General features: G+C 45.4%; 1 protein-coding gene across 1 annotated transcript in view; it reads left to right on the plus strand.

The window, feature by feature from the left end:
- The window catches only part of CECR2 (CECR2 histone acetyl-lysine reader), a 61,249-nt gene extending 50,199 nt beyond the window's left edge, over positions 1-11,050 (plus strand). The window contains exons 10-19 of the mRNA XM_073650410.1: positions 31-160; positions 247-290; positions 501-592; positions 704-830; positions 908-1,257; positions 4,184-4,309; positions 4,388-5,012; positions 5,565-6,558; positions 6,811-6,907; positions 9,963-11,050. Of these exons, the coding sequence (XP_073506511.1) occupies positions 31-160; positions 247-290; positions 501-592; positions 704-830; positions 908-1,257; positions 4,184-4,309; positions 4,388-5,012; positions 5,565-6,558; positions 6,811-6,907; positions 9,963-9,968 (2,591 nt within the window). The 3' untranslated portion in view covers positions 9,969-11,050. The remainder of the gene's footprint in view (positions 1-30; positions 161-246; positions 291-500; positions 593-703; positions 831-907; positions 1,258-4,183; positions 4,310-4,387; positions 5,013-5,564; positions 6,559-6,810; positions 6,908-9,962) is intronic.
- Positions 11,051-11,785: the final 735 nt, after the last annotated feature.

The following is an 11,785-nucleotide window of genomic DNA, read 5'->3' on the forward strand; positions in this document are numbered from 1 at the left end:
CACACTTTGTCTCTGCTCCATTAATGACAGATCGGGCCCGGAGGAGGAAGCTGAGGGAGGAGCGCGCCTGGCTGCTGTCCCAGGGCAAAGAGTTACCCCCAGAATTATGCCACCTAGAACCCACCTCGCCCATCCAGGGCGATTACCGAGTGCCGGATCTGTGAGTGTTACTGCATACGGGGGGGTATGGTGTGTAACCGTATACGACAGGCTCATAACTTTGCTTTTTTTCTCTTTCCCTTCCAGGCTGGGGATTGACCTGGACGATCACTACACGGCCATGTATAAAGGTGAGTGCGTCCCACCTGCTTCTGTAGCTCCCGGAGAAGTGATGGAGCCTGCGGTGCACATTCGGCCTCCTCCTCCTCCTCCTTACTCTGAGGCTCGGCTCCTGTGGATTTGCCTTAGGCCTGAGAATATCCCTTTAACAATGGCTCCCGCCAGCATTCAGGGCCGACGTTGGGTCGTACGTAATTTCGATAACGCCTCTTCTCTTCCAGTTCTCGAGGCATTGAAGGCTCACAAGGACTCCTGGCCGTTCCTGGAGCCGGTGGACGAGTCCTACGCCCCCAATTATTACGATATCATCACGGTAGGTCGCCGGCGATCCTTTCTGTTCTCTTGGGAGATAAGCGGCTGTCGGAGCGCCTCCAGCGGCTGCTCCTCTCCTCTCCCCCCATTGATCGCCTGCTTCGTTCCCCAGTGCCCCATGGATATTTCCAAGGTGGAGCAGCGGCTCGGCTCCGGCTATTACCTCACTAAGGATCAGTTTGTCAAGGACGTGAGAACCATTTTTAAAAACTGCATCAAGTACAATGGACTCGATAGCGGTGAGTTCACATTGCAGAAAGTGGCGACGTTATGTTATTATCAGTACTGTCTCCTCATTATCATCACCTCCTCGCAGAATACACCGAGATGGCCGACAGCCTGGAGCGCTGCTTTAAGAAGGCTTTACTCAAGCACCTCCCGGATGATGATGCAGAGTCCGATGGGGACACCTGGATCCGCTATGACGAAAAGGAGAAACCCTCGAAGAGGCGGAGCCAACGGAGACGCTCCAGGCCCGGGGGCTGGAGGAAGAGTAAAGAGGAGGGGGGCAGAAAGCGGCAGAGTTCAGAGAGCAGCATGATCCACCAGTCATCACCCAGTGAGGAGGGAGACGAGCGGCTGCAGCCGGCGGTGAGCAGAACTCCCAAAGGACCAGCGTACCCTCACCCCCTCACAACCAGGAGCGCCTGCCACCCCGGGGACATGGTAAGTAATAATACTGCTCCTATGTACAAGAATATAACTACTATAATACTGCTCCCTATGTACAAGAATATAACTATTATAATACTCCCCCTATATACAAGAATATAACTACTATAATACTGCTCCTATGTACAAGAATATAACTACTATAATACTGCCCCCTATGTACAAGAATATAACTATTATAATACTGTCCCCTATGTACAAGAATATAACTACTATAATACTGCTCCTATGTACAAGAATATAACTACTATAATACTGCCCCCTATGTACAAGAATATAACTACTATAATACTGCCTCCTATGTACAAGAATATAACTACTATAATACTGCCTCCTATGTACAAGAATATAACTACTATAATACTGCTCCTATGTACAAGAATATAACTACTATAATACTGCCCCCTATGTACAAGAATATAACTACTATAATACTGGCCCCTATGTACAAGAATATAACTACTATAATACTGCCCCCTATATACAAGAATATAGCTACTATAATACTGCCCCCTATGTACAAGAATATAACTACTATAATACTGCCCCTATGTACAAGAATATAACTACTATAATACTGCTCCTATGTACAAGAATATAACTACTATAATACTGCCCCTATGTACAAGAATATAACTACTATAATACTGCCCCTATGTACAAGAATATAACTACTATAATACTGCTCCCTATGTACAAGAATATAACTACTATAATACTGCTCCCTATGTACAAGAATATAACTACTATAATACTGCTCCTATGTACAAGAATATAACTACTATAATACTGCTCCCTATGTAAAAGAATATAACTACTATAATACTGCTCCTATGTACAAGAATATAACTACTATAATACTGCCCCTATGTACAAGAATATAACTACTATAATACTGCTCCCTATGTACAAGAATATAACTACTATAATACTGCCCCTATGTACAAGAATATAACTACTATAATACTGCCCCTATGTACAAGAATATAACTACTATAATACTGCTCCCTATGTACAAGAATATAACTACTATAATACTGCTCCTATGTACAAGAATATAACTACTATAATACTGCCCCTATGTACAAGAATATAACTACTATAATACTGCTCCCTATGTACAAGAATATAACTACTATAATACTGCTCCTATGTACAAGAATATAACTACTATAATACTGCCCCCTATGTACAAGAATATAACTACTATAATACTGCCCCCTATGTACAAGAATATAACTACTATAATACTGCTCCCTATGTACAAGATTATAACTACTATAATACTGCTCCTATGTACAAGAATATAACTACTATAATACTGCTCCTATGTACAAGAATATAACTACTATAATACTGCTCCTATGTACAAGAATATAACTACTATAATACTGCTCCTATGTACAAGAGTATAACTACTATAATACTGCCCCTATGTACAAGAATATAACTACTATAATACTGCCCCCTATGTACAAGAATATAACTACTATAATACTGCCCCTATATACAAGAATATAACTACTATAATACTGCCCCCTATATACAAGAATATAACTACTATAATACTGCCCCCTATATACAAGAATATAACTACTATAATACTGCCCCCTATATACAAGAATATAACTACTATAATACTGCCCCCTATATACAAGAATATAACTACTATAATACTGCTCCTATGTACAAGAATATAACTGCTATAATACTGCTCCCTATGTACAAGAATATAACTACTATAATACTGCCCCCTATGTACAAGAATATAACTACTATAATACTGCCCCCTATGTACAAGAATATAACTACTATAATACTGCCCCCTATGTACAAGAATATAACTACTATAATACTGCCCCCTATGTACAAGAATATAACTACTATAATACTGCCCCCTATGTACAAGAATATAACTACTATAATACTGCCCCCTATGTACAAGAATATAACTACTATAATACTGCCCCCTATGTACAAGAATATAACTACTATAATACTGCCCCCTATGTACAAGAATATAACTACTATAATACTGCCCCCTATGTACAAGAATATAACTACTATAATACTGCCCCTATGTACAAGAATATAACTACTGTAATACTGCTCCTATGTACAAGAATATAACTACTGTAATACTGCCCCCTATGTACAAGAATATAACTACTATAATACTGCCCCCTATGTACAAGAATATAACTACTATAATACTGCTCCTATGTACAAGAATATAACTACTATAATACTGCCCCCTATGTACAAGAATATAACTACTATAATACTGTCCCCTATGTACAAGAATATAACTACTATAATACTGCCCCCTATGTACAAGAATATAACTACTATAATACTGCCCCCTATGTACAAGAATATAACTACTATAATACTGCCACCTATGTACAAGAATATAACTACTATAATACTGCCTCCTATGTACAAGAATATAACTACTATAATACTGCCCCTATGTACAAGAATATAACTACTATAATACTGCCCCCTATGTACAAGAATATAACTACTATAATACTGCCCCCTATGTACAAGAATATAACTACTATAATACTGCCCCCTATGTACAAGAATATAACTACTATAATACTGCCCCTATGTACAAGAATATAACTACTATAATACTGCTCCTATGTACAAGAATATAACTACTATAATACTGCTCCCTATGTACAAGAATATAACTACTATAATACTGCCCCTATGTACAAGAATATAACTACTATAATACTGCTCCCTATGAACAAGAATATAACTACTATAATACTGCTCCTATGTACAGGAATATAACTGCTATAATACCGCCCCCTATGTACAGGAATATAACTGCTATAATATAAGCTATATTATAAAATGACGGGCTTTCAATCTTTATGTACTTTTCTCGTCTTCCTTTCTTCAGCCGTCTGCACAGTTGATGCTCGCGCCTCTTCGGGATACGTACCCCGGCCTTGGCTTTGGACCCCTGAGATTTCCAGAGCCGCTCCCAGGTGATCCCATTCATGGTGGGCAGAAGTTCGGCGCTCAGGTATGTGGCATTGTGTACATTGGGTGTTATCCCCCATCCTTTATCTCGTGCCCACCATGTAGCCCATCTTTCTTGCAGGCTGATGATAAACGTCCGGATTTCCGAGCTCAGCGATCGTCTGAGGGATCTGATCCCGGGTTTCCCAGGAGAACATCTGTCCAAGAATGGGGCCGACATCCGCAACCTCAGTATCCTGCTGGGTATATAGCACCATTGAGACTTCCTGCACCTGACGGAAAATCGCCCCCCTCTGGCACCTCTAATCCCGCCTACAGACATGGACTTCAGCCAGGCATGTGGAATGGAAATGACCCCCAGAACCCAGGTCCGAGAGGAGACCCTCCACCCTACTCCCATCCGTTAGACCCTCGATTTAGATTTCCAGGACCCAACCCCGGTGTCAGACATTCATTAGGTTCTTCTGGAAATCCCATGATGGACAGTCCTGAGATGATCGCGATGCAGAGGCTAACGTCCTTTGTCTGTGCACCAGCGGCACGCTCCATAACCCAGGGGTCCTCAACCCCCTTCTCATCACCGCCTCCCCCACCCACAACCCATTACCCGTCCCCGGCGTCCTTCACCCCTGACCAATGTCAGCCGTCAACCACGCCAGCCCAGCCCAGTGATGTCACTGGGAATGATGGACCCGACCCTTCACCCACCCCTGACCGACCGACGGACGGAGCCACAGAAGTAAAAGGTAATAGTGTATATGCACTGACTGCACCAGCAGAATAGTGAGTGCAGCTCTGGGGTATAATACAGGAGGTAACTCAGGATCAGTAATGTAATGTATGTACACAGTGACTGCACCAGGAGAATAGTGAGTGCAGCTCTGGAGTATAATACAGGAGGTAACTCAGGATCAGTAATGTAATGTATGTACACAGTGACTGCACCAGGAGAATAGTGAGTGCAGCTCTGGAGTATAATACAGGAGGTAACTCAGGATCAGTAATGTAATGTATGTACACAGTGACTGCACCAGCAGAATAGTGAGTGCAGCTCTGGGGTATAATACAGGATGTAACTCAGGATCAGTAATGTAATGTACGTACACAGTGACTACACCAGCAAAATAGTGAGTGCAGCTCTGGAGTATAATACAGGAGGTAACTCAGGATCAGTATTGGAATGTATGTACACAGTGAGTGCAGCTCTGGTGGATAACACAATAAGTAATGCAGATCCTATAGGGTTTTCTACGTTCTTTTGTCTCTTGTCTTATTCTTGTGCCATTTTGTTATTCTAGAAGTCTCTTCCTCTCCGGCGCCATCGCTGGATCACTCTCCTCCTGAGTTGCCCATGATCGCAGCTCCGGTGCCCGCTGCTCTGAGCTCGGACGGTCGGAGTAATCTGGTTCCCTGCGATGTCCCAGATGAGGAGACCCTTCAGGTCTCGGGGTCCCGTGTGAGCCCTCAGAATGGATTGGACACAGCACAAGGCACAGAACTTGCGACAGTCATTCACCAGGAGGTTCCTCGCCCGTTGCCTCTTGTAGATGTGACGGGACGAGAACATGGAAATGACTTTGCCTCCGTGATTCCAGCTTCTGGCACCCGAGCCGTCACCTGTCAGCCGCCAGGACCACCGCAGCCCCCCCAGACATTCGGAAACAGATCCCCGCGTCCTCACGTTGGTCCATTCCCCCGGTATCAGGGTGAGGCCTACTCTTACCAACAGCCTCTGTACCAGCCTTACCAGCGGCCTCCCTTCTACCCTGAGGAGTTCCAGCGTTGGCCGCACAATGGACCACAAACCCCCCAGCGCCCAGGAGGTTACATACGACCGGACAGGAGTGCACAAAATATGGAGGAGCTGCGGCGCCTCCTCATGTCCCCTCTGCTGGAAGGACAACCCCGCGCCGTGCCAGGCGACAACATGGAGGAGAAACCCGAGAAGGACGACGACCCCTCCAGCCGTCCGGAGAGCCCCAAACAGTTCCTGGATCTGGACAGTCACAAGAGGCAGAGCGCCCCCTACGGCTACGGACGGGCACCTGGCTGGGCCAGTCCCAACTACCGACCCCTGTCCCATATGATGCCTCAATCGCACTTCCCTGCCCATCAGCAGTACCAACCCCGAGGGTACCTGCACCCGCCTATGCCCCAGCAACGCCACCCTGTGCCTGGACAGACCAACGGACACCTCCAAATGGGCTCTGGCTACCCCCCGATGGACAGTAGGGGACACTTTCATGCTGCCGTGATAGAGCAGCCCTTTACTGACTTGTACCGGCCACAAAGGTGCGTATGGCCTTTGGGAAAAATGCAGTAACCAGGAGGCACCACTAGATGGCAGCTTGGACGCCCACTGATTGCTGGAGCAGGGACCCCAATCCTCCAGTCTGGGGGCGACACTGCTCTAGTCAGACTCCTACGGGTTCTGGTGATCAGTGGGGGTCCTAGCCACCCCTCCCGAAACACACCCCTTTAAGAGACCCCCTGTGTCACCTTGTCACCTGCCTTCTTTGCTGATTCCCTTTTTTGACATTTTAGGATGCCCCCACAAATGCAGCTGCCATCTTTTCCCAAAGGCAGAGGTCCACTGCAGGGGGAGATGATGGAGAGACCCCCCATGTTACCACTGGATCAGGTGAGGGTCCGTTGTTTAACCAGTTATTGACCACTACATCTAATGTTTTTTTCATCAATGTGATGCGAGTATGGGGGGGCTAATTCTTTACTGCAACAATCGGGGACTTTACATTTTGCGTTCGCCGACCTCGGACAGCAGAGACCGGAGTTGGCTCAGATCGCTGCCATCTGGGTAATTTTTTGAAGCCCTTTGTATATAAAGGGGGGGTCTGTAAATTGATGATACCCCGCTAACCGGAGTATTACAGTGCACTGTAGACATGATGCAGACGATCTCAGGTTCAAGACCCCCCCCAACTATGAAAATGTGGGGATAATAGAGATCTACAGTGGGGAAATAAGTATTTGATACCCTGATGATTTTACAAGTTTTCCCACCTACAGAGAATGGAGAGGTCGGTAATTTTTATCGTAGGTCACTTCACCTGTGAGAGACAGAATCTAAAAGTAAAACCCAGAAAATCACATTGTAAGATTTTTACATAATTAATTTGCTTTTTATTACATGAAATAAGTATTTGATACAATGGAAAAACAGAACTTAATATTTGGTCCAGAAACCTTTGTTACAGAGGTCAGAGGTTTCCTGTAGATCTTCACCAGGTTTGCACACACTGCAGTAGGGATTTTGGCCCCCTCCTCCATACAGATCTTCTCCAGATCCTTCAGGTTTCGGGGCTGTCGCTGGGTAACATTGAGTTTCAGCTTCCTCCAAAGATTTTCTATTGGGTTCAGGGCTGGAGACTGGCTAGGCCACTCCAGGACCTTGAAATGCTTCTTATGGAGCCACTCCTTAGTTGCCCTGGCTGTGTGTTTCGGGTTATTGTCATACTGGAAGACTCGGACACGACCCATCTTCAATGCTCTTACTGAGGGAAGAAGATGGTTGGCCAAAATCTGGCGATACATGACCCCATCCAAACTCTCTTCAGTATCGTGCAGTCGTCCTTTGCAGAAAATCACCCCCAAAGTATGATGTTTCCTCCATCATGCTTCACGATTGGGACTGTGTTCTTGAGGTTTTACTCCTTCTTCCTCCGAACATGGTGAGTGGAGTTGATACCAAAAAGTTCTGTTTTGGTCTTATATGACCACATGACCTTCTTCCATGCCTCCTCTGGATCATCCAGAAGGTCATTGGTGAACTTCAAACGGGTCTGGACATGTGCTGGCGTGAGCAGGGGGACCTTGTGTGCCCTGCAGGATTTTAATCCATAGAATCATAGAATGGTAGAGTTGGAAGGGACCTCCTGGGTCATCTGGTCCAACCCCCTGCTCAAAGCAGGATTCACTAGATCATCTCAGACAGATGTCTGTCCAGCCTCTGTTTGAAGACGTCCATTGAAGAGGAACTCACCACCTCTCGTGGCCGCCTGTTCCACTCATTAATCACCCTAACTGTCAAAAAGTTTTTTCTAATATCTAATCTGTGTCTCCTCCCATTTAGCTTCATCCCATTGCTTCTAGTCTTTCCTTGTGCAAATGAGAATAAAGATGATCCTTCTACAATGTGACAGCCCTTGACATATTTGTAGACAGCTATTAAGTCTCCTCTCAGTCTTCTTTTTTGCAAGCTAAACATTCCCAAATCCTGCAACCGTTCCTCATAGGACATGGTTTGCAGACCAGTCACCATTCTGGTCGCTCTTCTCTGAACTTGCTCCAGTTTGTCGATGTCTTTTTTTAAAATGTGGTGCCCAAAACTGTACACAGTATTCCAGATGAGGTCTGACCAAAGAGGAGTAAAGTCCGATAATGACTTCACGTGATCTAGACTGTATGCTTCTGTTAATACATCCCAGAATTGTATTTGCCTTTTTTGCTGCTGCATCACACTGTTGACTCATGTTCAGTCTATGATCTATTAGTATACCTAAGTCTTTTTCACATGTACTGTTGCTTAGCTCTATTCCTCCCATTCTGTATATGCTTTTTTCATTTTTATTGCCCAGATGTAGTACTTTTCATTTTTCCCTGTTATAAACCATTCTGTTGGTTGCTGCCCACTGCTCCAGTTTATTTAGGTCTTTTTGAATCCTCTCTCTCTCTTCTCTAGTATTAGCTATCCCTCCTAGCTTTGTGTCATCAGCAAATTTAATCAGTTTACCCTCAATTCCTTCATCTAAATCATTGATAAAGATGTTGAACAATACAGGTCCCAGGACGGAGCCCTGTGGTACCCCACTTGAGACATTCATCCAGCTGGATGTGAAGCCATTTACAACCACCCTTTGAGTCCGATCACTAAGCCAGTTATGAATCCACCTAACAGTTGCCTGGTCCATTCCATACTTGGTCATTTTTTCAATGATGGCGTAGTGTGTTACTAACAGTAATGTGTGAGACTGTGGTCCCAGCTCCCTTCAGGTCATTGACCAGGTCCTCCCATGTAGTTCTGGGCTGATTCCTGACCTTTCTCAGAATCATCCTTACCCCACGAGGCGAGCTCTTTCATGGAGCCTGGACCGAGGAAGATTGACAGTCATCTTGTGTTTCTTCCATTTTCCAATAATTGTGCCAACAGTTGTTGCTTCTCACCAAGCTGCTGCCTATTGTCCAGCAGCCAATCCCAGCCTTGTGCAGGTCTACAATTTTGTCCCTGGTGTCCTTACACAGCTGTTTGGTCTTGGCCATGGTGGAGAGGTTGGAGTGTGACTGAGTGTGTGGACAGGTGTCTATTATACAGGTAACGAGTTCAAACAGGTGCAATGAATACAGGTAATGAGTGCAGAGTAGGAGGGCTTCTTAAAGGAAAACTAACAGGTCTGTGAGAGGCAGAATTCTTGCTCTTTGGTCGATGATCAAATAATTAATTTGCATTTTATTACAGGAAATAAGTATGTAAAAATCTTACAATGTGATTTTCTGGTTTGTATTTTTAGATTCTGTCTCTCACAGGTGAAGTGACCTGCGATAAAAATTACAGAACTCTCCATACTTTGTAGGTGGGAAAACCTGCAAAATCAGCAGCGTATCAAATACTTATTTCCCCACTGTAAGAAAAGGTGAAGACTTGTGTCCTCCCTGTTTAATCTCCTCCGTTCTTCCCGCAGACATAACACCGGTGACATTCGGGACGACTCCTCCATCTCAGCACTGTGATCGCTGCCCTCCAAGGGTCCGTGCCTTCTGGGGGGGCCGCCTCTCCGCGCCCCTCCGTGCCGAGTGTCTCCTCCTGGCGAGGTTCATGGACTCGACGTTCTCAGGAATTCCCGCACTCGGTGCCCGCGGGCGCCTGGCGCTCTGTTTACACACCAGTGATTGCTGCCTTCAACATTTGTTATTTTTTGGGGACTGATAATTATTATTGTTTTGTCATTTTCTGGGTGTCACATTGGGGGGGGGGGGCTGACGGCAGAAGAAAGTAACGAAGAACAGTGAAACCCAACGTGAGGCGGATGGTAAAGAGCGAGATGAGCAAAGTGCATTTTTTTTGGAAGTTTTGTGCATCACAAACGTGTCTAGTAAAAGGGCCGTTTTCTCTGCAGTAACTGCTGCTGCCCACCAGGTGGAGCCCTGCAACAGATTGATAGATTTAACCATGAATTAATATTGGAGTGAAGACAGAGGGCGCCGCACAGGACCGGCTCCTTGGATTTACCGTCCCTTTAAATTATCCTTGGGCACAAATCGTGCAAAAGAAAAAAAAATACTTTTTTTTTTTCTAAAATTGCGCAGATCAATGATATTTAATCTGTAGATCCCTGACTGTTGCAAAACTACAGCTCCCAGCATGCCCTGACTGTGCAGCTAATGCAAGACCACCAGTACCAGCATGCCCTGACGGTGCAGCTAATGCAAGACCACCAGTACCAGCATGCCCTGACGGTGCAGCTAATGCAAGACCACCAGTACCAGCATGCCCTGACGGTGCAGCTAATGCAAGACCACCAGTACCAGCATGCCCTGACGGTGCAGCTAATGCAAGACCACCAGTACCAGCATGCCCTGACGGTGCAGCTGAGGCCAGATCATGCTGACAGATATAGGTTTTACAACACTTGAAATATCAGTGCATGCTGGCAGTTGTAGTCTTGCATTAGCTGTTGCAAAACTACAACTCCCAGCATGCCTTGGCAGTACAGCTAATGCAGTACTATTAGTACCAGCATGCCCTGACCTTACAGCTAATGCAAGACTACAAGTACCAGCATGCCCTGGTAATCAAGTATTGCAAAACCTACATTTTCCAGCATGCTCTGGCTTCAGCTGTACCGTCAGGGCATGCTGGGAGTTGTAGTTTTGCAACAGCTAAAGCCAGTGCATGCTGGAAGATGTTAAGTTTTGCAACATTTGCAGTATCAGGGCATGCTGGTACTTGTAGTCTTGCATTAGCTGTACTGTCAAGGCATGCTGGGAGTTAGTCTTGTATTAGCTGTTGCAAAACTACAAGTACCAGCATGCCCTAATCTATCAACTATTGCTAAAGCTACATGTCTCAGCTGTTACAAAACTCCAACTCTCAGCATGCTGGGTGTTGTAGTCTTTCCCCAGCTGCGGAGCCGCGGGTTGTAGACCAGCAGAGTTGCAGTTGCTCATCTTCATCTCTCCCACCCCCAGGCCTCTGCTATGGCGGCGCTGCCACTAAACTTAGGAATTTGCCTTGCGTTATCCGCTTTCACGCGTTTCGGACCATCGTGGCGGCCCGCTCCAGCCGCAGTTGGTTTTTGTTGCCCCGCCCCCTTGTCTGCCAGTATTCTCCCACAGAATGTGAATTGTATTTATTTTTTGTACTATTTTATTGTCTGTGTATATATATATGTATATGTATGAATTTTTTTTGGTGCTTTGCTCAACACAACCTCCAGTTACCTCAGCCGCCGCCCCGAGCGGGAGAAGTCATATCGGTAGAGTCCAGCGTTCCTGATTTAAGTGA

This window comes from Phyllobates terribilis, unplaced genomic scaffold (assembly GCF_046119375.1).
Source record: "Phyllobates terribilis strain yellow unplaced genomic scaffold, ASM4611937v1 Scaffold_10__3_contigs__length_209671492, whole genome shotgun sequence".
In the NCBI taxonomy this organism is placed as follows: domain Eukaryota; kingdom Metazoa; phylum Chordata; class Amphibia; order Anura; family Dendrobatidae; genus Phyllobates; species Phyllobates terribilis.